At 45.0% G+C, this 25634-nt stretch overlaps 1 protein-coding gene and 1 pseudogene across 1 annotated transcript in view; both read left to right on the plus strand.

Annotated features, from left to right (window-relative positions):
- Positions 1–25634, plus strand: part of CC2D2B (coiled-coil and C2 domain containing 2B) — a 152413-nt gene that overhangs the window by 89919 nt on the left and 36860 nt on the right. The window contains exons 19-24 of the mRNA XM_089780176.1: positions 42–134; positions 1793–1887; positions 14306–14476; positions 16860–16959; positions 22105–22214; positions 23551–23647. Coding sequence (XP_089636302.1) covers positions 42–134; positions 1793–1887; positions 14306–14476; positions 16860–16959; positions 22105–22214; positions 23551–23647 — 666 coding nt within the window. The remainder of the gene's footprint in view (positions 1–41; positions 135–1792; positions 1888–14305; positions 14477–16859; positions 16960–22104; positions 22215–23550; positions 23648–25634) is intronic.
- On the plus strand, positions 7407–11866 carry LOC149524002 (BCL-6 corepressor-like protein 1 pseudogene; annotated as a pseudogene).

Genomic DNA, 25634 nt, shown 5'->3' on the forward strand with positions numbered 1-25634 from the left:
TCAATGTATGATCTAGAAAAATTTCCCAATTCTGTGTTCAGGAATATGAAAGCCAATTAGAGAAGGATATATCAATGACAGATGTGGATCCTATTACTGCACAAAGAATTAGATCTGCCAACTTTGTAAGGAAGGTATGACAAATACTGACAGGACTGTATTGGCTATGAGAAGAATTACCACTTTTTTCTTTTCAGAATCTGTAATGTGAATGTAATGCTTATTACAGTGTTGGCTAGACAATGAATAGCAGTAGAATGTGCGGTAGCAGTACAAATTTCATCCCCATTGAGCCTAAAAACTTTTCTGAAGAGATGACTTCTGGAGCTGAATCTCTATCCCTATACAATCGTTGGTTTCTAGACTTCAAATAAGGGAGTGACTTGTGATGATGTTTTGATGAGAGAACACTTGTCCTCAATTGGATTGCGACTATCAGTTAGCCATTCAGTATTCTATACAAAACTATCAAATGATGATGATTTCTGGTTCCTTTCGGCAATGGTCAGGAATTAAGCTGATGACGTAGAGATGAGGGGTACCAAGATCCATTACTAAAGTCAGTCACTGCTGTGCATATATTAGCAGCAGAGTGACCAGGAACAGGATGCAAACCAAGGACTCACGCCTCTAAGGTGCTGAGTGTATCCTATAGCTTGTTGAGCCCCCATAGCTCTTATTGAAGCACCAGAGCATCTTCAGAAGTAAAATTTAAGAAATTGATATTTTAGTAAATTACTCTGTTGCTGCCATGCACGAAATCTCAGGAGTGGTAAGCAAATGTAAGTGATGGAGGCAGGGATGCACAAGAGAAGATGGAGGGGACTGTGGATCTCTTCTTCTCAATTGGTTGTAATGGGTGTTAACTTACAGGATAAAGGAGAAGAATTTCTCCTCTTTTGTTTTCATGGAACTTAATCAGTGTCCAGTCAAATTACTCATCCTGAGTGTGGGGAGTTTTCTGTTCATTAAAATCATCATGTGCATTAATTCTCTGGGTGCAGTTTTGTGCTGCAGGTCTAAGAGGTACACCCAAATCTCTCAACATTTAAATCTCTCAAGTTTTAAGGTGGAAAGCAACTTAATGCCATCCTTGCAGATTTAGACTTCTAAATGGGCCAAAGTGATCCCCAGCATAATTAAGGCAGCATGGGGAAGCTGTCTAAGTTACGGTGACCTCCGTAGGCTGCCATATGATTTGCATCATAAGGCAGAATAGTAACAGAAGTATCTGTGTTGTCTATGTCAGTGTTTCTCAATCTTCTTTTATAAAGTACCCCTTTTAAAAAAATATAAGTACCCCCAGTACCTATAGTTTTCAGACACACACAATTTTTTTCTGCCATTGCAACACATCTGTTTAAACAACTTATTTGTAGCCGGGAGGACAATTAAATTTTTGGGTGTGAAAAGTACGAAAATAATAAAATGCTGTAAAACTTAGAACAAGAATTCAGTTTTCTCCAAATTTCAGTTGTGCTGATGTACCCCCCAGACTTCTGTTGACTATCCCTAACAGTACTCATACCACTGGCTGAGAAACACTGGTCTATGTGACCTCATTTTCCATTCCATCCAATTTGTGACACATTGCTGCAGCTTGCAGTAGTTGACTTGCAAGACAGCATAAGGTGCTTTGAAGAATTCTGAACAAGGGGAATCCTTATCTGGCCAGATCCAGGGCACTGCAGCATGAAAGTACCATAACAGAGAATTCCTGCCCATATATTTACAATATGGATTTTCATTTTAGAGATATTATTTTTCATTAAAAACTCCATTTCTTTTGCAGATGAGAAAACTAATTTTAAAGAGACTTGTCAAAATTAAACACAAATTTAATTTAATGGATATTGTGAGTGATTATGAAGAAATTATATCTATGAGGTATAATTAAAAGCTAAAGTTTGAATTAAAGAATTTATCAAAAGTTCATGTATTTATGTAAATGCATTACTTTATTAACATATTATTTTACCTGGCACTGTTGTAATACTATATATTTGCAAATTGGTATGTGAAAATTTAGTCTCATAACTTTCATTGAGTTTAATGGATGTGGCTTGGCTGAAAGCAAGTAGAATATTTTAGTTTATAACCTTTTTAAAAGTGATTGCATAATAGGTCTCAATATGAATTTTTGGATTCTTTTAATTGGTCAGAAAGAGAATAGATAGAAAAATACAAAGAATGTTTTGATTGGTCATATTTTTATGTATGGTTCTATTCTGAAAATGTTCTAGCTTTTGTATTGTATAAACTTGTTAATCTTGCTTCAGTGCAGGAGTAGCCAGTTCAGAAATCAGGTTATCAGATATAATTTTTTTTCTCTATGTCCTTAATGGTATATGTAACCCATAATGGTATATATCCTCAGGAGTTCTGTGTTGGAATGCAGAATAGGGGTATGTCTAGACTACATCCCTCTGTCACCAGAGGGATGTAAATTAGACATACCGAAATCGCTAATGAAGTGGGGATTTAAATATCCATGCTCCATTAGAATAAAAATGGCCACCGCTTTTTGCCAACACGGCACTTTGCCGACATTTTCATTTCTGTTCTCTTCCTGAATACCAGAGGCCGTTCAAACTTGTCCTCAAGACCTTAGGACTTGGCTTACCCTTTCCACTCATACATTAGACTCTGCCTGTGACAGTACAAACAGCAGGGCTACATCTAGACTGGCATGATTTTCCGGAAATGCTTTTAACGAAAAAGTTTTCTGTTAAAAGCATTCTTCGTCGAGTAGTGTCCCCGAGGGTGCTCCACTCGAGGTGCTGGGTCTGTCCCGGCGCCGCAAACCGGAGAAACTTCCATAGCAGTAGCCCTGCCGGCCTGCGCATGCGCTCCTGTTGCCTCGTGCCGTTCACGCCATTACAGCTGAGCGCAGGCCGGCTCGTCAGTTTCCTTCAACCGTCCGCGGCCGCAGACGGATCTAGGACGAGCTCCCTCTCCGCCTGAGGAGAAAAGGGAGACTTTGCCTTAGAAACCTATTACCACTGACAGTTTATAGTTAGGGTAGTTGTTACTAGTTGTTAATAGTTATTACTAGTTAGTTCTCAGGTTCTTGTTCCGTTCTAGTTTATAGTCTGTTAGTAGCCTTAAAAAAAAAGAAAAAAAAAAAGAAGAAGAAGGAAAAAGACTGTTTTATTGCTATCTAATAAAATGCCTGGCTTCAAGAAATGTTCCCAATGCCAGGAGGCAATGCCCGATTCAGACGGGCACTCACGATGTGTTAAATGCGTAGGGGATGGAAACATCCCATTGAAGTGCCCTCACTGCATGAAATTGACAGCTCGCGCTTGGCGCGATAGGGAAATGCGGCTGAGGGTGATTTTATTTAACAAAGCCCTTCAGTCTGATACGACTACGCCGTCTCCCGCTGTCTCGGGAGCGCACCTGCCTCGCTCGCCTGCGAAGGAGCTCCACAAACCCACCGGACTACTGCAGCACAGGAGCGTGCCGGACAGACCGGGTACCTCTGGCTCTTTGCTGAGGCACCCGGCAGAGAAGACGGGCAAGGGCCGTAGTGCCTCAGCCCTGGCTTTTGCAAGTGCTAAAGACCTGATGTGGGCTCCTGCTAAAGGACCGCGGGCGGAATCGGCACCGGCAGTGGCCCCAACGGCTGACTTACAGCCGATAATGGCGGGCCCGGTACCAGCTGATGTCACGCATGCGCAGCCACTCACGACTCTACCGGCACCCATGCCTACGGTGCCAACTGCTGAAACCTTGATTCCAGCAGCGCCGCAAGCGACAGCGCCGACTCAGGCACTGCAGGCTATCATCAGCACTGTGCAGCCCTCTGCACCGCTGCCTCCTCCGGCACCGACACAGCCTTTAACTCACGCGGCACTGCTGATTCCTTTGCAGAGCAGCCAGGTGGCAGGGACCACATCAATTCAAATGGCACCGTCTTCTCCTGCTGATCACTTGGTGCTGACTTGAGGTCCCATACAGGTCGAGGCGCGTTCGGACGCCTTCACTCACGCCTGACCGAGCTCAGTTCTCTCCAGGACCCTGGTCACCAACTTCATTTTGCTCGGACTACCATCGTTCTCCTCGTTATGTCTCCACCAGGGACCACTTCCATGCATCACCTCAGCGATCATCCTCATACCATCACTACCGTTGCCATGATGAACGACGCTATTACTACTATTCTCACTCTCCATCTCGTTTTTCTGACAGATCGGTCTCACTGGGATTATCGAGACGTTCGAGATGTTCACACCGGTATGATGCATCCGAAGCCTACTCTCCCAGATGCTCCCCAACTCACCGTCGGAGATATGATCGTTACTATGACGACGGTCGATATTCTCATAGATCACGATCCCCACAACCCACTCGTCCAGCGTCTACACTTCATGCGCCTTCGCCGACGATTCCACCAGTGTCTGCAGAAGACACTGTCTCAGTTACTAATCAGGACGGGCATGAAAACAACTATACTCCGAATAGGGAACCGGAGTCTCCAGCCAATCATTCATCGTCATCCCCGGACGATGCTGTCTTCCTGGAGAATTATCCCCCACGGAAGATCACAAGCAGTTTCAAGAGCTCTTTGACAGGGTTGCACAATCTCAGAACATTCAAACTATGAACATACAGCAAAAACAACACCCTTTGCTGAAAAACTTGCAGTCCTCACAAAAATCAAAACTAGCTCTGCCCTTCGATGAGGCTATTTTGGAAATTGCAAACGATATATGGCAGACTCCTGCCGCTTCCTTACCAACGAACAAGAGGGCGGACAAGAAATACTTTATAAACCAAAAGGGTATGGACTTTTTGTTTACGCATCCCCAACCCAATTCCCTTGTTATGGATGCCGCCCAACAAAGATCGAAGACAGCTCAGAATAAAAACACTTCAAGTGACAAGGAGGCTAAACGCCTAGACATTTTAGGTAGGAAAGTATACTCTTCGGCCACTTCAGTCCGCCACATGTGTAATTACACGGCTCCCCTCGCGAATCATGATTTTGACAATTATTCTAAATTAGTCCCCCTCCTAGAACACCTACCAGACTCCAAGCGCCAGATCTTGAGGGCGGTAATACAGGAGGGCTACACAACGGCCAGAATAGCACTACAAATCGCCCTGGACATGGCAGATGGAGCAGCTAGAGCCATGGCTACTGCTGTAGTCATGCGTCGTGTGTCCTGGCTGCACCAGGCAGGTGCCCCGAAAGAGTTGTTGAACAAAGTAGAAGACTTACCATTCGATCGTCAGTCTCTTTTCGCCCAGTCCATGGATCAGGTGTTCCACTCGGGTATGGACTCCCGAACGACTCTTAGAACGCTTGGGATGTGTACACCTCCATATAAACGCAAAAGATATACGCCCTATAATAAACAGAGACTCTTCTCTTACGCAACATGCCGCCCCAAGCCATATGAACAACAGAGACCAAGGCAACGCCAGCAGAAACGAAGACAGCAATCTGGCAAGACATCCAGTCAACAGCAGGGCCGGCAACAAGTTTGATGGGTCAGTCGAGGGACTGCAGGCAACCCCTTTGTCGGGAGCATCACAAGTAGCTTTATTCCATCATCGGCTGAGACCTTATCAACATCGCTGGTCTCTGATTTCCACCGACCGATGGGTCAACGACATAGTTGTTTCAGGATATGCCATCCCTTTCAACTCCACCCCCCCCCACTCCCCACCCTCCCCGTCCCTTTTCAGGGACCCCTCTCACGAGATTCTTCTACAGCAAGAGGTGTCCCGACTACTTACTATAGGAGCTGTGGAGAGGGTACCCATTCAGTTCCGGGGGAGAGGTTTCTACTCCCGGTACTTCCTCACCCAGAAGAAATCAGGGGGTTGGAGGCCTATTCTGGACCTGCATCGACTCAACCGCTACCTGCGGAAACAAAAATTCAAAATGGTCACGTTAGCTTCTATCATCCCGGCTCTCCACAAGGGGATTGGTTTGCGTCCCTCGACTTACAGGACGCCTATTTCCACATAGCAATTCACCCAGCCCACAGGCGATTCCTTTGTTTCGTAGTGGGCACAGACCATTACCAATACTGCGTCTTACCCTTCGGTCTGTCAGCAGCATCACGGGTGTTTTCCAAAACCCTGGCGGTGGTAGCTGCCTACCTCTGACGCCTCAATATTATGATCTTCCCGTATCTCGACGATTGTCTACTAAAGGCCCCTACTCACCAAGAGGCAGCATGGGCAGTGACCATCACCACAACAGTGTTCGAGACGTTGGGCCTTATAATCAATTTCGGCAAATCGTCCCTAACACCAAGTCAGGACTTGGAATTTATCGGCGCGAGACTCGATGCACAGAATGCAAGAGTGTACTTACCTACAGCAAGACTCCAGTTGATCCAGGATTTGGTGCAGACTGTCTCAATTGCTCCCAGCATACTCACTTGTCTAAAATTGCTGGGGCACATGGCTGCCACCACATATGTGGTGCCACATGCGAGACTTCACCTACGCAGTCTCCAGCATTGGCTGTTCAAGGTGTACACGCCAGGGGTACACGCTGTGAGCAAGACAGTGTCCATTCCCGGACACGTCAAGACTTCACTAGCATGGTGGGTCAACCCCAAAAATTTGTTATCAGCTGTACCATTCCACGCACGGAGGCCCACGGTACAGATCACAACGGATGCTTCTTTGATCAGATGGGGGGCACATCTGCAGGAACATCGAGTTCAAGGGCTCTGGACGACACAGGAGTCCCTGCAACACATAAACCTCCTCGAACTGCGGGCTGTATTCAACGCATGCAGACACTTCCTTCAGAGGATCCGAGGTCTTGCAGTCCACATTCTCACCGACAATATATGCACGGTGTACTATATCAACAGACAAGGCGGGGCGCGTTCACCATCCCTTTGCGCGGAGGCCATACGGCTGTGGAACTGGGCAATCCATCACGGTATAACCCTCACCGCATCGTACCTCCCGGGCAAGGACAATACCATTGCCGACGCCCTGAGCAGACACTTCCTTACTCAGCATGAGTGGGAGTTACACAACGAGGTGGTTCACGGTCTCTTCCATCTCTGGGGGTTCCCGAGTATAGACCTCTTTTCCACTCATCACAACAAAAAGTGTCATCAGTATTGTTCACGGGCGGGTACCGGAAAGAATTGCCTGGGGGATGCTCTTTTGCTCAGTTGGGGCTCTCACCAACTTCTCTACGCGTTTCCGCCTCTTCCTCTCATTCCGAGGGCACTGGAGAAGATAGCGACGGAGGGCGCAACAGTGATCTTCATAGCACCCTATTGGCCTCGACAGACTTGGCTGACACAATTGTCCAGAATGTCGGTTGCTCAGCCACAATGACTTCCACTGAGGCCCAACTTACTGTCTCAACGGCACGGTTCGATGCTGTATCCGAGCATCGATCGCATGCATCTTACGGCATGGCTCCTAACTGGTTTCAGCCACCGGAAATGACACGCTCTCAGGAAGTGAAACATGTACTGATGAATAGCAGACGCCATAGCACTCGCAAGGCCTACACCTACAAATGGTACCGGTTCCAAGCATGGTGTCTGGAAAGGGACTTTGACCCTCTTTCTTTACCGGTGCAGCATACTTTGGACTACATCGTCCATCTGAAGACGGAGGGCTTAGCAAATGCTTCGTTGAAAGTGCACTTGGCAGCAATCTCGGCCTTCCGCCCGCACATCGACGGACATTCGCTGTTTGGTCACCTGTTAGTTAAAAGATTCCTAAAGGGACTTGATAACCTATATCCGACCTTCACAATCCCTCCAGAGCCGTGGGACTTATCTTTGGTACTGGATGCACTAACTCGCCCCCCTTTGAACCGTTAGCAACTTGCGACCTGCGCATGCTCACAATGGAAGTGTCATTCCTTCTAGCAATCACGTCAGCACGTCGGGTTAGTGAGTTGGCAGCTCTTTTAGCCAATCCACCATACACTTTATTTTCTGAACAAGGGGTTCTGCTTCGTGTTCATCCCCCCCTTGCTTCCGAAGATAAATTCTCCCTTCCATATAAACGAGCCCATAAGTCTGCCAACATTCTATCCGAAGCCTCATTCCTTGCCAGAAGACTCACGTTTATATACCCTCGATGTTAGACGAGCACTGGCCTTCTACCTGCATAGAACACGCGCCTTCAGGAAGTCTTGGCGCCTTTTTATAGCTACGGCGGAGCGCTCCAAAGGTCAACAGCTCTCCACACAACGTATTTCCAATATGATCACTTCCTGTATCTCACGTAGTTATGCCCTATGGCACAAATCCTTGCCAAGATGACCTCGCGCTCATTCCACCAGAGGCATGGCCGCATCTACTACGTACCATAGAGGGGTACCCTTACACGACATATGCCGTGCAGCAACCTGGTCATCCTCTCTTACCTTTGCCAAGCATTATGCTCTTGCGAAAATATTGAGGAATGATTCAGCGGTGGCGCAAGCAGTCTTGGCCAAAGCACAGAGATCATAAGTCCGAAGCACGCCAATAGTGCTGGACCACTGCTATGTACTCACCTCGAGTGGAGCATCCTCGGGGACACTACTCGACGAAGAAGAGAGAGTTACTCATCCTGTGCAGTAACGTCTGTTCTTCAAGATGTGTGTCCCCGTGGGTGCTCCATGACCCATCCTCCTCCCTGCTTCAGAGCTTCTGTTTATCTCTTTCAGATGCTTCCGGTTGGGAGGAAACTAACGAGCCGGCCCGCGCTCAGCTGTAACGGCGTGAACGGCGCGAGGCAACAGGAGCGCATGCGCGGGCTGGCAGGGCTACTGCTATGGAAGTTTCTCCATTTTGCGGCACCGGGACAGACCCAGCACCTCGAGTGGAGCACCCACGGGGACACACATCTCGAAGAACAGACATTACTGCACAGGCTGAGTAACTCTCTTTTTTTGGAATAGAGCGTCTAGATTGGCACGGACGCTTTTCTGCAAAAGCACTTTTTGTGGAAAAGCGTCTGTGGCCAATCTAGACGCGCTTTTGTGCAAAAAAGCCCTGATCGCCATTTTCGCGATCGGGGCTTTTTTGCACAAAACAAATCTGAGCTGTCTACACTGGCCCTTTTGTGCAAAACTTTTCCATAGTATTTCCGCAAAAAGCACTGATTTCTTACAGTAGGAAGTCAGTGCTTTTGCGGAAATTCAAGCGGACAGTGTAGACAGCTGGCAAGTTTTTCCAGAAAAGCATCTGATTTTCCGGAAAAACTGGCCAGTCTAGACACAGCACAGCTGTTCAGTATCCCCATATTACCCATTGTAATCTTAGCATTTAAAGAAGATTTGGGGACAATAGTGAGAGAAGTTCCCCCATTTCCTCCATTCCTTTAGGATACTAAACTTTCTGTGGCTTCATTCTCCAAATGAGACCACCTGCTGAGCTCTTCTCAGTTTCTCACTTCCTATACTTTGAAGTGTTTGGGTGATTTCAAGAGAGGTGTACTTAACTCCATTAAGATTAAACCAAAGGCAAGGCTTTTATAGACCTGGGAAGCAGATCACACCAGTCTCACAGATATTAGAAGCTGCTTTTCTATACTTTCCTTTCTCTCCTGACATGAGTGACTCTTGTGTGGGAGATGGGGGTCTCTCCATGTGCATGAGAAGAGAGGCCTTGCTAGCAGCCAAACAACATCACCCCACTGGGGTACCATCAGGCGCCCTGGCACACCTGTGAGTGTGACCTGCTCCTGAGTAACCCAGAGAGGAAAAAGGGGGTTAAATTTTGCCTCCAGGGATGGGGAAACCACAGGCCTGGAGTCCTCCTGACTGTGGTACAGCTCAGGGCGGGCTCATTCTCCCCCACCGTCACCTTTTTCTTCACTGCCAGCCTGGGGAATGGCACATAAAGGGACAAAGTCTCCACCATGCTCCCAGTAATGCGGTGTAGGGCATCCCCTTAAGTACCCACTTTTTCTCTGGCTGTGGAAGCTTCCTTGTGGGGGATGAGCTGGAGCAGCTCCCTAGCTGTCCCCCAGACAGCACAGGGAACGCTCTTCACATTGGAGATGGCGGAGAAATAGGCAGTTTGCAGGTTCTGAGAAAGGCTGCCCACCAGGCTTGGAGTCTTGGCACACTCAGCCATCTCACTTGCTTTGGTTTCCTCTTTCTTTGGCTCCTCCTCTTGCTTCTGTTCCAGCTCCTTACTCTGCCCGTTGCTCAGCCAGCCAGTTGCTGCATTCTGCACCTCACATTGCTGTGCCTTGGCCGTGCTCTGCCTAGCCACGGAGACCTGTCTTCGTGCTCCCTTGCAGCAACAGCTGCAGCCACGCTGTCCCGGCCACCCCGGAGGGAGGCCTTGCTGCCATGGCCATGTGGTCCCAGAGGTCAGAGACACTTCTGTCATGGCCACACGGTCCAGAGCTGACCCCAACGCACCGTGGCCATGCCACCCTGGAGGCCAGAGGTGCCACTGCCGCAGCCATGAGGTCTGCCTCCTGGGCCAGCAGTCACAGGCTGGCCCAGAGGCACTGTGGCAGCGACACCTCCAGCCTCTGGGGCCAGACCCAGAATGTGTGGGCCATGGTAGCGGCACCTCCAGGGCTGACCCTGTTGAGGAGCCTCTGCCCCTGTGCTGCCTCCACTGCAGTGGCTGGGGGCAGAGGCTCCTCAACAGGGCGGTTCTGGCCCCAAGCCAGCCCCTGGTGTACATCCCACCCTCCAGCTATGGGCAGCTGCTTAGTGTAGCTACTCTTCCGAGCCCCCTTGGAGTCCCCTCCACCCTGGCTCTCCCTGTCCTTCCCTCCTACCTGTAGGAGCACATTCTGCCAGGCATTCTTGCCCCTCCAGAGCTACGCTAGTACCCCTACACCGTCTCCGTGGCCCAGCCCTTGGCTGCAGATTCCAAAGGCGTGTCTGTGGAGGCGAACCAGCTGAGCTGCCCTCCTCCTGCAGGTGGGAGCAGCACTCCAGCCGCTGCCACTGTGGATGGCCCTTCCCCATCCATGGAGGGCTCTTTGCTTTCCTCCAGCCAGACTTCCCTGGAAGTGTCCTGTGGGAGTGAAATGCCCGCCCCAGGTACTGGCCTGCACACCAAGGCCTCGGGTGCCCCAGAGCAGCTCGCTCAAGGGGTCACCACTTCTCTTTCCCTCTTCAAGTCCCCTCCCCCCAGCTGGAGTGTGAGATGGTTTCCTTCCCAGAATGCAGTAAGATGCCTCTTGATCTGTCCTCCAAATCCAACCACCAGAAGCTGCTGCCACCCAGCCACTGAAAGACCCCGCCCATGCCTATCCTGACACCGGTGCACACCAGTGGCAAGGTGGCCCTCACCACGGTCCTCTCCAAGTCCCAGCGTGTGGGCCAGAGTGCAGGCAGCAGCGTCACCTCCTGCCTGGGCTCCACCCCTCCCTTGGTCATTTTCCCTGACTTCCTGCGCAACGATGAGCAGGGCGCCTGGATGAAGAACTCCAGCGTGCTCATCAGCGCCATTCCCGGCACCTACACTGAGGTGGCCAACCCTTTGCCCGCCTTGCTCCTGCTCAGCAAAGCCTCCAGCATTAGCGTCAGCAGGGACCCCCAGTACCTCCCCAAGCAGGAGCCCATTTCCATCATCGATCAGGGAAACCCCCTGAAATGCTGAGCCCCCCGCTGGGAAAAAAGGCAGCCAGGCTAGTGCGGAGGCTTAGCAGGACCCTGCCAGGCGGTTCCTCTATGGCAGAGTTGCTGCGGGGAGCTCCCTTGTGCCAATCCAAAGAACTGTCTCTCTGGAATCCCGGTCAGGCAAGCATCTACCCCTGGTGCCCCATTAACGGGAAACCATTCAGTCCTCAGCTTCTGCCCATTGGGTGGTCTCCCTACCCCCAGACCTCTCTGCTCTCCATTGGCATCTCCACAACCGGACAGCTGCCCCTAAATCCCAGTGGTGCCTCCAAAATGTAACCCCCTTTTTCCTCTCCGGGTTACTCGGGAGCAGGTCACACTCACAGGTGTGCCAGGGTGCCTGATGGTCTTGACATTAAAGGAGATCCTGAGTACCCCAGTGATGATGTTGTTTGGTTGGGGAAAACCTATCCACTTCCTTGCTGCAGTCCCTTGCTCATAAAGAATGTACAATGGCGGTGCCTCCACCTGGCTGGCCTTGTACACACTTACTGGTGTGCCTTGAGAGCCTCCAGGAATAAACTCATTCCAGCAATAATCTGGATCTAATTCCAGAACAACTACAAATCATATACATCTAATAGATTACGTTAAAATAAACAATCTTTACTTAACTTAAATAAACAGGGTTTAACAGATTAACAATGAATAACATTAACAAAGTGCACAACAATAATTGGAACTTATATAGCTAGCATTTGCACCGCCAATATTGATCCCACCCCAGAGTGTGCACACCCCTGGACTTAGAGCCCAGACTCTTGCTTGCGTGGGCGTGCTTGAAGAACTACAGCTGTAATGGAGATTCTCTGTAGGCAGTGTGTATGAGGGTCCTAGCTAGGCAGCAGCTCTGTCCCAGGCAGCACTTTCCCAAAAATGCCCAATTACTTACAGTCTCATGCTGTGCCTATCGGAAGCAGCCTGCTAGATCCCAGTTCCAAGGGCATCTAGTCCCAATCTGTAGCTGCACTCTAACAGCCCCTGGACTAGATCAAACTCCTCCACAGCAGCCTGGCTCCTCTTCTGTTCCAAAATCCAAGGGCAGAGTCCCAGACTGCTAGCTAGGCCTCTCTTCTCATACACATGGAGAGACCCCCATCTCCTACACAAGAGTCACTTCCTTCCTTTTTCCCAAGGGCTCATGGGAATTGTAGTCTGTGAGGCTGGATTGCAGCATACAGGGTCTTCCCAAAAAATAAGCAGAGGCACCTTTGGTAAGGGGACTACATAGTGTTGCAAACATAGGTGCATCCAAATCTCTGGTAGATCATTCATTGGTATCAAGGTTCTTTAATACAGTATATCTACTTAAACCAACACTTAGACCAGTGGTTCCCAACCTTTTGGGGCTGCCGGGGGGGCCGAGGGTGGGGCCGCTCAGGCACTGCATGTCCGGGGGCGGGGCAGCTCACATGCTGCACACCTGGGGGCGGGGCCAGCACATGCGCCACGTGCCCGGGGCTGGCACTGGCATGTGCCGTGACCCCAGGGCAGGGGCCGCCCCCATGCACCAGGTGCCCGGTACTGGCACTGGCATGTGCTGCATCCCCCGGGCAAGGGGCCGCCCATGCACCAGGTGCCTGGGACTGGCACCGGCATGTGCTGCGACCCCAGGCAAGGGGCCACCCATGCGCCAGGCACCCGGGGCCAGCACCGGCATGTGCCATGACCCCAGGGCAGGGGCCACCCATGCCCCACACGCCCAGGGCTGGCACTGCGCATGTGCCACATGCCCCGGGGGTGGGGCTGGCCCAGATTATTCAATGGGCGCACAAAAATCGCTCGGCAGGCGCTATGGTGCCCGCGGGCACCACGTTGGGGACCACTAACTTAGACCTATCTTCCTTATCTGGGATACGCTGATAGCGCTAAAAGATATGATAAGCCATTCATTTGCACTGATAGGCACTAGCTCTGAAAAATATCATCTTAGTTAATTTTCTTGTACTGTAATCATCATAACTTGAAAGCTTCCAAATCTCTATAGTTAGATAGATTAAGTTCTGTATCACTGAAACATACTTAGCTTTGATTACAGAAGATATCAGAACCTACTCAACACTTTCCATAGTAGCAAGCTGAGTACAAAGGCGATCAGGCACTTTAAAGGAAATCTGTAAAGTTGTCATCTGCTCATCAGCACTATTAAACACTACAATCAATATTACTCATTTTAGGGAAGAGTGAAAATTCTTTGTCTTACATCTCTGACTATAGGACGGTTGTATTGCACACTTCACTGTAGTTTCTAAATGTTTTCCAGGTGAATTTCGAGAAAGAAGACAGTAATTCGGGTACATCTACACTGCGGTGCTATTTCAGCATACTTCTGGTATCCCAAAATAGCGTATTCCATGTCTTGACAGCGTGCCCTTTATTTTGAAATACTTTTTGAAATAATAGGCATGCTATTCTGACGTCCTGGTAAACCTTGTTCCTCCAGGATTAAGGGACTTGTTGGACTAGCAGTCTATTTCAAAATTTGGTGCTGTGTAAACAAATTTGTAAATAGACTATCTCAAAATAAACGTAAAATAAGCTATGAAATTTGCATAGTTCAAATTGAGGAGCTTATTTCAAGCTAAGGGTGCTGTGTAGACGTACCTTCATAGAATAAAGCTCTTTAGGTAACAAGTTTCCATTTTTTAATCGTGTATATTATATTAAAGGAAGATGTTTATATATAAAGCTGATTAAAATATTTTCAACTTTATCTAGCCAATTGCGGAATGCAGTATTTAAGCTAGGTGAACCTAGAAGACATTTAAAGCCGCAAAGAAAAGAGAGGAAAAAAGTTCCAGCACAGACTGTCTCTGATGGAGATGTTAAACTTCTTATCAGAGTTCTGAGAGCTTATAATATTCCTTCAAGAAATTCAGCAGTTACTAGGTAGGAAACCATGGAAACAGAAGTTAAGGATGGTAACGGTCTATTAGGGAATTTGGTACATCCTCTCCATTACACAGGAGTGTTCTCTAATTAATCTTTCCTAGAGTTTTGTGGAATTTAGTTTCTACCATTTCCCTTGCAAGAATATTCCCAAATTTTTCTATATCTCACTTTAAAGAAGAAACACGTAACTAACCAGAAGTGCAAATTAGAGGAGTTGGTTAGTTATTTGACTCTAATGATGGCTGTATGATATCTGTAAAGAACAGTATGCTATTGATAATTTTATGAAATGCTAAGTAGTTTTCATTTACTAATGTAAACCAGGATGGATAAAGGAGGAGTCGTGTTAGCCAACAAAAATTTTTCTTTTACAAAATCAGTTGTATCAGGAATGGAGGCGATACAAAAATGGCCATTTTGCTCAGATAGTTGGAAGAACTTGTGCTTCAATATTATGCTTCACAAAGGGCCTGGATCTCTTCTAAAAACTGCATCCAAATTGTTATGTATTTAGTGCTGCTTGTATTAACATAGAATTATTTCATTTAACCAGAATGCAGGGCTACATTGTAGTTAGTAATGCATAAATATAGAGGTTTCCACCCCCCCAGAAATGCAGTTTTTTGCATTCTGATCAGGAACACAGGAATTCATATAGCAGGTCAGGCCATATACTTTGGAGGATGATGTAAAATCACATTAGAATCAGTAATAATTTGTCCAGAAAACTTCTACAAGGTTGAGTCAGAATGCTGTGCCATTTGCACAGCAGTCTACCAAGTTCTGCACCCTGCCCATGTATGGATGTCCAATCCTGCAGAGGAATTTATGTGAGAGTCTCCAGCACTGTCTCCATGGTGTGGGGCGAGCCCAAGGGAGGCAGAGGTGCAATGGTCCAGAACCTGGTGTGAGCTGGGACCATTCAGTCCCGGTTCGTGCTGGGCCCTGGATCTACCCCCGCTGCGGCTCTGTATTTTAAATGTAGCAAGAGCTTGATGGCTCTTATTACATTTAAAATGCAGAGGATCAATGGTCCAGGACCCGGGACTGCTCAGTTCCAGCTCACACCTGGTTCAGGACCTAACCCTGTTGCAGGTCTGCAGTTTAAATGTAGTAGGAGATGGGCTGTTCATGTGCCTGTCTTCTACTACATTTAAACTGCAAAGCTGCAGTGGGGATAGCTCCGGCTTGCTTCTTTCCTTATCAACTAAGTGTTTAGTTGATACAAATTGTAGTGACCACATGATCAGTCAATTACCTGCTTCTTAACATCCTTCGTGCAGTGAGGGGGGAGCTTGCCTGATGCTAGAGGTGTCTGTCCCCTAGTGGGGCTCTGCTGAGCAGGGGTTGTGGGACAGGGAGCCTGTCTGTGCTGGTGCCACTGGTTCAGGAGGGAGACTTGGGGCCTGTCCTGTACTGAGTAAATTCATCTTAAAGAGACAGGCACAGGCACACACAGAGTTTCTCTCTCTCTCTCTCTCTGTTTCAAACACACTTTTATTATTGTTTTTGTTATTTCTTCCTATTTCCTGTCAAAATGTGCAATGCATATAATCTCCATACTTTTATTCTTTCAGAATTTATTAAGGATAATAGGACCGTTGTTTTCTTTTTTTGACTGGACTGTGCATTACATAATTTTATTTCTCTCTCATACTTAAATGTAATTCTTTAAGTCATGAATTATATAATAGTGAATATAATAGCTCTAAATGGTGGTGGTGGTGGTGTGTGTGTGTGTGTGTGTGTATTTTCTTTATATAGGAATTAGATACAGTGCGTCTGTCAGCTAATTTCTGAATGATCTGCAAAAACAGAATTTTCAAATGCTTAAGAAGCCCCTGGAATTGAGGTTAAAGTTAGGGATGTGATAGTGTTGACTTGTATCAGAGCTAGCACCATGGGAGACAGGTAGCTCCTCAGGAGCCAGTGCTTGTAAGGAGTTTGCTTAAAAGCAGACTTCCCATGAGCACCAGGTCTCACTTGCACCCCTCCCCCGATAGTGTACATTTTTAAACAGTTAACTGATGAGCCTGGGGGAGGAGAATGGGTGGGAACTGGTGCTCGTGGGAAACCAGCTTTTAAGCAGGCTCCCTACAAGCACCAGCTCCTGGGGAGCTGCCTGTCTTCCATGCTGCTGCCTCTGATACAGAAATGGAACAATGAATTGGCCCACAGTGTTAGACTTTTGTTCATTTTAGTGATTTGTGTTTAGATTTGAATAACTGATTTTATTAGATGTTCTTCATAAGTATTTATAGTATCTGCAAATAGTAAATATTATCCATAGCTTCTGTAAATAATGAACTAATACAAGTAATTGCAGATTAAAAAGAAAAGCTGGTTGAAATGTATATTCATTCCTGTTTTGTATCTGCAGACCAGCAGGTGTTCATTCACCAGCATATACAATTAATCGGCTGTTCCAGAATAGACATGTGCTATCAGGCAAATCATCATTCACATCTGATCTAAGTGAGGTAAATAACTTAAATTACTGAAACAACCCAAAAACCCTACAGAGTGAATCATTTTGTATTGTTTAAAAGGCATGACAAAGGCTTCAGTCTATATTTTGACAATGAGTAAGAGGGCAAAGTTTTACTTTCTTTATTGTAATCACATCTTCTGTATAGATACTTATTTAAATGATCCCTCAACAATATATTGATTTGGAACAAAATTCGCTCTGCCATTTAAAAATTTGTTTCTGTTCTTTAAAAAGATCTCCAACATTTTGTTCTGTCACAGCCAGGTTTTGCTTCACAACCTCTGGTATTTTGAGGGATTTCAATTTAATTATTATAGTTAAATATGTATGTTTATACTAATGTCTCAGAATGCACTTATAACCTTTTTAGCCTGAGAACTGAACATTATTTCAAAAAGGTCAAGGGCCTCATCAAAATTTTTTACAGGTCTCTGTTCTATTCTGCTTAGTCTAAAGGGAGCAAAAACCATCTGCAGCTCCAATGCTGGCGATTACCCCAACATGGGTTAGTCTCCAGCAGCATAGAGAAATCATACATGGCTTTTGTGCCTTCTTTCCTGCAGTCACTGTTTAAGGGACATTTCAGGATTAGGAAAGGGTGCATGTGGGGTTGGGAGGAAGAGTGATAAGAATGCATTGTGGTCTGGCTATTGTTTGGAAAGGCTAGGGGTACTATAACTTCCTAAAACAGACTAATCAATGCTGAGACAAAGGTCTTGTCTAAAATTACCAGGAGATTGGTGCTGCAAGGATTGATCTCCTGGGGGTCGATTTAGAGGGTCTGGTAAAGACCCAATAAATCAACTGCTGATCGTGCTCCTGTGAACTCCAGCACTCCACCAGAATGAGAAGAGTAAGGGGAGTTGATGGGAGATTCTCCTGTTGACCTCCTACAGTGGAGACACCACTGTAACTTTAACTAAAATACAGTATATCAACTTCAGCTAGTCTGCGTTGCATACCTTAGTTTGACATTGCCCCCAATGTCAAACTGGGCTTAGACAGTGCCTGTTGAATTCCTGTCCTGCCCTCCCTGTGTATCCCATAATCCAGTAGGAAAGCAGGCAAATGACATAGACATAATTGTTCTCTTCCTCCTGTGATGAAGCAGGTTGCCATCAAGGGAACTGTTAAGCAATTGCAGTAGGGAAGGGATAGAGCTCTATGTACCTCCTACTGCCTCTTTATCACCATAGGATCAGTTCAAACTGCAATTTAAAAGTTTTAGGACACAACTCAGAGAACACATTTTCTATTAAGAATGAAACATATTTTTTCTTCACACTAACTTTTCAGGGCTGTAGTTTAGAATTTTTAAAGCCCAAGAAAGTTAAACACCCAAATCCACTGGAATTCAGTATGAATTAGGCTCCTTATCTCCTTAGGCTCCTTTAAAAGTCTCAGCCACAATTTACAGTGTGCATTTTTCCTTTCTACAAACATCAGTATGGGTTTCGTGAACCTTTAGTCTAGGGCCAGAGGTTGGACCCTACTGAAGTCATTCTGCCGCTCTACTCTGCACTAGTTAGGCCTCATCTGGAGTACTGTGTCCAGTTCTGGGCGCCACATTTCAAGAAAGATGTGGAGAAATTGGAAAGGGTACAGAGAAGAACGACAAGAATGATTAAAGTTCTAGAGAACATGACCTATGAAGCCAGGCTTCATGAACTGGGCTTGTTTAGTTTGGAAAAAAGAAGATTAAGGGGGGACATGATAGCGGTTTTCAAATATCTAAAAGGGAGTCACAAGGAGGAAGGAGAAAATTTGTTCCTCTTGGTTTCTGAGGACAGGACAATGAGTAATGGGCTTAAAGTGCAGCAGGGGAGGTTTAGATTGGACATTAGGAAAAAATTCCTAACTGTCAGGGTGGTCAAATATTGGAATAAATTGCCAAGGGAGGTGGTGGAATCTCCCTCTCTGGAGATATTTAAGAACAGGTTAGATAGACATCTGTCAGGGATGGTGTAGACGGAGCTTGATCCTGCCTTGAGGGCGGGGGGCTGGACTCGATGACCTCTCGAGGTCCCTTCCAGTCCTATTATTCTATGATTCTATGATTCTATGATGTATAATGATGACTCTAAATTTAAATTGATATTAATAAAAACTAATTTTCAGAAATCTTAGAAGACAATGCAAATTAAACTGTATTTGGGAAACTTTGAATCTTGTAGAACATAGGGCTCTGTTAGTATATCATAAGAGATGGAATCATATCTTAATATAAATTCTAGAGATAAGGATCATCTTTCAGGAGGGTATCATTATATTTACTGAGCAACTGTTATCTAAAAATAAATTGTGCTTGACCAGATGTATCATTTATCAGTCAGTAATATACTGAGTAAATATTCTGGTTAACTTCCTTGTGTTATCATGGAACTGGACTTTAATGAATAGTATTTTCTGAGTTGCTATTTGCCTTGCAGGTAACTACAGTCTCCCTTTTGCTGTTATCTTAGCCTTTCCCTACTATATAGCTAGGTTTGACAGTATTAAACTTTTTTTTAAGTAATTTTAATGGCTAATGTTGATATTTATTTTAAGTCTTTTTTATTTGCATCCATTTAAATTTTCACACCTCTGCAAAATTATGAGTTTTAGGTAATTTTTTTATTTTTACTGTTTAAATTTTAACAAGTGTGCAAATTTATGGTGGGTTAGACAATAATTATTTAATAACAGGGACTGGGAATAAAAAAATAAGTTTTTAAAACCCTTAAACACACACTATTAACATCACATGTCAAAATGTACAAAGTATCCTTAAATCAAACTCTAAGTTCTTAAGCAACATTTTTCTTTGTCTACCTTTAAAATTATATTACTGATAGAAACAGTTTTTCACTGGCTTCTGGGTGTATGGTGAAATTGACATTTACTGACATTTATCAATCAAAATCTGACCTTTCCTAAGTCTCATAGAGCATTAATGTCAAGAGAAGATATGAAATCAACAAGATTACATTCAACAAAGACAAGTGCTAAGTACTATATTTAGGAAGAAAAAAAATCAAATGTACAACAATAAAAAGGAGAATAACTTGGGAGTAATGCTGAGAAGAATCTGTGGGTTATTGTGGATCACAAATAGAATATGAGCCAACAATATGATGCAGTTGCAAAAAAGACTAATATTACTCTGGGGTGTGTTTAACAGGAATTATGTAAGACACAGGAAGTAATTGTCTGATATACTTGGTCTTTGTGAGGCCTCAGTTGGAGTGCTGTGTAATGTTCCTTCTAATTTTTTTCCATCCACATGTGGAATAAATTTTGTTATGTACACTGAGGCATGAGTGGATGTGCATCACCAGTAGATACACATGCTACTAGCTGAGGGCACTCTGCTAATCAGCAGGGCAGCGTATGAAACTCTCCTGGGTGGCTGTCAAGGTACTCAGCTTACAGGGAGCACTGGTGCTGTGTCCAATTCAGGTTCCTCACAGGTCCATCCCTACCAATGCAGCCCAGTACCATATCCCACCCACCCTGGGAGGAATGGCTGCTCTGAAAGGGAGGATGTGTGGAGGGAGCTGTGGTGGGGAGGAGCTAGGGTTGCCAAATGAATTGGACAGGCTGGACTCTGGGAGAGTTAACAATCTTGGAACAGGGCAGGGAGAATAGCTTACCTGCCGCCTCAGGGGAGCAGGTGGGATGCACAGGTGGCAGCGAGCGGCACAAGCACAGGCCAGCACACTCTGGAGGTGCAGAAGGCAGCCACATGCAGTCAGAGAGAAGTGGCTCTTTGAAGGGAAAACCACCACTTCTCACCAGCCATTGGATGTGTAGCTACCCTTTGAGTCCTCCAGCTCATGCTCTGGCTGTTCGCCACTACCTGATGAACAGAGGCTGTGTACAGACTATAGAATGGGGTGGCTGGGGTCGATCAGAGCCCATATGCAGCACCCAGCTGTATAGGGCACCATAACATTTGGGGCAGTTTGGTGCTCCAAACTTTGTAATGCCTGGTGTGGGTACATGTTTTGTGTATGGGTAGGTATGTCCCCGGTGCCACACTTTATGAATGACTGCATGAACTGGAGAAAGTCCAGAAAGAAACAAAAGTGATAAAAGGCATAGAAAACCTGACCTTTAAAAAAAAACCTGGGCTTAGTCTTGAGAAAAGAAGATAGGCAAGGGGAAGAATATCAGATAACTGTCTACAAATATGTTAAGAACTGTTACAAAGAGGATGGTGGTCAATTTTTCTCCATATTCACTGAAGGGAGGACAAGAAGTAATTGCCTTTATCTACAGCAAGGGAGATTTATGTTAGATATTAGAGAAAACTTTATAAAGGTAGTTAAATTCTGGAATAGGTTGCCAAGAGAGGTTGCGGAATTCCCGTTATTGGAGGTTTTTAAGAATGGGTTAGACAAACAGCTGTCAGCAATATTCTAGGGGTTTACTTGGTTCTGCCTCAGCACAGGGAGCTGGACTTGATGTCTCTACATTTTTATGAAACAAAAAACAGGACTATGTAGCACTTTAAAGACTAGCAAGATGGTTTATTAGGTGATGAGCTTTCGTGGGCCAGACCCACTTCCTCAGATCAAATAGTGGAAGAAAATTGGCACAACCATATATACCAAAGGATACAATTAAAAAAATGAACACATATGAAAAGAACAAATCAAATTTCAGAACAGAAGGGGGATGGGGAAGGGGAGGTAAATGTCTGTGAGCTAATGGTATTAGAGGTGATAATTGGGGAAGCTATCTTTGTAATGGGTAAGATAATTAGAGTCTTTATTCAAACTTAAGTGTAAAGTGTCTAATTTAAGCATGAATGACAGTTCAGAGGTTTCTCTTTCAAGTGTAGTCTTAAAAGGCCTTTGAAGCAGAATGCAGGTAATCAAGTCATTGAGACAATGTCCTTGCTGGTTGAAATGGCAAGAAACTGTTTTTTCTTTGTGATCCTGTCTAATATCTGTTTTGTGGGCATTGATCCTTTGGCGAAGTGTCTGAGACGTTTGTCCAATGTACATAGCAGACGGACACTTTTGGCACATGATAGCATAAATTATATTTCTGGATGCGCAGGAATATGTGTTTTTATGATTCTATAAGATGATGTGGAAATAAGACAAAGCCGTACTAATGTAATAAAATCTATGATTTTTGTTTTTAGGTGACTGTACATCCATTTGTAGAAGTTTCTTTCCAGCACACAATTTATCAAACTAGCACTGCAGAGGGGTCTCATCCATGCTGGAATGAAGAACTTCAAGTGGATTTTATGTAAGTTGGCCATATATTTCTCCATGAAAAATGTACAATAAAACAAAAGCACTTGAACACTCCAATGAAGCTATTCCATGTTTTTCATGGAAAGTTTTCCATGTTTATATTTTATTTTAAAAGTATTCTAAATGTTTTCATTTAGCTTGCTGAATTTATCCGGCTTTCTATATCTGTGTGTAAGAGTTACAGATGGACTAAGAGGATTGGCTAGTTTAGGACAATGGTTTTCAAGTTTATTTCATCTGTGGACCTCTAAAAATTCAGAATAGAGATGTGAACTCTTTGGAAATCTTAAAAGTAGTCTGCAGACCCCCAGGGAACACAGATTGAAAACCATTGGTTTAGGGTAATGGTTCTCAATCTCTTCCATAATATTGCCCATATTTCAACAGAAAAAAGTTTTGGGACTTCCCTCTCATCTGGTCATATGGAAAAGGAGGTTGAGTGCAACCCTCTTGGACATATTCATGACCACAAGGTTAAGAAATTATGGCTCAGGACATAAGGAATTGGATAATATTGGTTTGGGATAGGATGTTATTTTTCATCTCTAGGTGATGTTTTGAAACTAGCTAAGTCAGTAGTGACTAAAAGATTCAATCATCCAGTGGCCACTTAGCTTGTTTGAACTCAGTTTGAATAATGAAGTAAGAATAAGAGCCTCCGGAAAAGGGCACTTTTTCCGGAGGATCGGGGCCAGTCTAGACGCTCTTTTCCGGCTTTTTTAAAAGCCGGAAAAAAGCGGCGGACATTTTTATTTAAATGCCGCGGGGGATATTTAAATCCCCCGCGGATTTCCCTACGACGACTCGTGAAATTTACATGCCCCTTCCGGAAAAGGGGCCAGTGTAGACGTAGCCCATCTGTTTCCCACTTGAAAGAACTTGAGATCGGCCTCTAGTATCTTCTGTTCCTTTATGTGAGCTTTCATACAGTCGGTGATTTGAAATATGTGAGAGTGGAGAATTTATTAAACATAATTTAATAAATATGAGATAGAAGTCAGTGGAAACACAGCTAGCTGAGGATCGGGCACAATTTATGTGACTAAACATGTATTGACACAGTAATTAGAGAAATAAAATATATAGGGTCAAATTCATCCCAGATGAATAACTCCTTCAAAGTCTGCAGAGTTAAACTGGAGTGTAATTTGCTCTCTATTTTAATAGCAAACATACCAATTTAGTTTTCCTTTTAAAAAAATGTTTATGCTCTGCAATATCTGAAGTAAATTACTGACAAAAGTGATTGTCTTGTTTTTTTAAAAATGATAAAGCTCTCCAATATACAATATTTGATTAAAGCTAAAAGAGTCTGTTCTTAATTTCAGATCACCAGGACATGATTATAGCTTTTCAGGATTGTCTAAAATAAAAGACAATATATATGTCAATATTTTTGATGAAGTTAGGGTGGAAAAACATGAGGTAAATTGTATAAAACAGAGTAACTGATTTTTTTACATTTTATGAAGCTTGAAAACTACAATCATGTACATATCGTATCTCCTTTTCTTAACAAAGAAGCTATATATATTGTTGTTTTCCAATTTTGAATACATTCCATTTTTACTTTAATTAAAAATATACTAGCAATGTCCCAGCCTATCACCATTGCCAATTGGGCCAAATTCTGTGAGGCTTTTGTAAAGGTCTGTGGACTCTCATTAGTAGATTTTACGGATCCAGATCCATTATGATCATCTCTAAAGCAAGAGTAGGGAATTTAAGGTCCAGGGGCCAGATCTGGCCCCCAGCTTGCCTGGATCTGGCCCTTGAGGCTCGGGCTCCCCTTCCCCCCAGCATTGGGGAATCTGTGCCGGTGCTCCAGCCCCATGCCCACACTGTGAGCTTTCTTATTATTTCCTTGTTACTTCATCTACAGAACAGGCCCTATCTTTGTAAGTAGTTGTGCTATTATGGCCCCCTGTATGGCACAGACTTTGGTGGCGTGGAGACAATACAATATTTGCTTGCAAGCTAGGGTCTCGGTGAACTATAGATTTGTAAAACTAATAATTTAAGAAAATTATATCCACTTATTCTGTGACACATATAAGAAAATAGTTGACTAAATTGTTTACTTGTCTACTTAGATATATTGTTCTTCTGAATGAACATGCAGGAGTGGGGAGTGTTGAATGCTGGGATGAAGAGGCATAATGAAATTGGAAATTAAACAGAGAATTAGCATCCCATTAACTGGGCATCATTTTCATCTCTTTTCCCATTCAACATATTTATAGGCTGTATCCAAATCCTATCACTTCTTCCTTCATAATATTTTTGAAATCTAGTTTTTTCTTTGTCTGCTCAGCTGAGACTCTTGCTAACCTCCTTCCCCCCATCATTTTCAGTTGATTACTGCATCTTTTTCCTCAACACCCACATCACTATTCCCCAGTCTGTTCAAATGAAGGGGAATCCTTACTTGGTTTAGTACTAATATAGTCATCTGCACACTGCCTGTTTCCCTGGGTAGGGGTCAGGGAAGAATTATTTCAGAATGGAAGTGGGTGGAGTGGAGGAGACCACAAAGCACACTTTCTGGTCCTCATCTGGTACAGCAGTCTCTATGAGTTTGTTATAGTCAGCATAATTTAAAGTAGTGTTTAGGCTGCCCTAAGTCACGTCAGTGGCCATTTTGGTGCAGCATTGTGAAAGTGGAACTTCTTCGAGTGGTCCCCGTGGGTTCTCCACTCATGGTGTCGGGCTCATCCCGATGCCACAGCTTGGAGCCTTTGCATAGCTGTTTTCAGCTGGGTTGCACCTGCGCGGTGTGCAGCACATGCCATTTGCGCTCTTTGATCTTCGCACGCACCCGGCTTACCTGTCGGTTCCTCTCAATCGTCCCTGGCTGTAGATGGAGCTTCGATTCTCTCATCCCTTCAGCAGTTCTCCTTCCCCTCAGGGGATCTGTAATTAGTTAATTGTAAATAGTTAGCCCCGTTAGTTCACTGTTCTTCTCCTATCTTAAAAAAAAAAAGGAAGGAAGGAAGGAGTCTTGTTAGTTCTTTGTTGAAGCAGAGGCTTCCCGCTGCTCCCCCACCCACCCCCCACTGCTGTCACTGACTAACAGCTCAGCCTCAGGGGATTAACAAATAAGGTTTCTTTAAGAAGAAAAGATTTAACCCAGTCATGCCTGGATCTCCAGGTTTTAAAAAGTGTGCCCAATGCAGTGAACCCATGCCAGTTTTGGATGGGCATTCAGCATGTATACGCTGTTTAGGGGAGAACCACATCCCCCATAAATGCAGGCACTGCTCAAATATGACAGTCCACACTCGTTGAGACAGGGAAATGTGCCTCAAAATGCTTTTCTGGACAAGGCGCTGGATCCCAATGTTGTGAATGCTGAATGCTGTTGGACTCAGAAGAGGAGAATTCCTTTGCCTGAACTGCTGGCAGAAAAAAG

This window comes from Pelodiscus sinensis, chromosome 8, assembly GCF_052426305.1.
Source record: "Pelodiscus sinensis isolate ZL-2025 chromosome 8, ASM5242630v1, whole genome shotgun sequence".
Taxonomy (NCBI): domain Eukaryota; kingdom Metazoa; phylum Chordata; order Testudines; family Trionychidae; genus Pelodiscus; species Pelodiscus sinensis.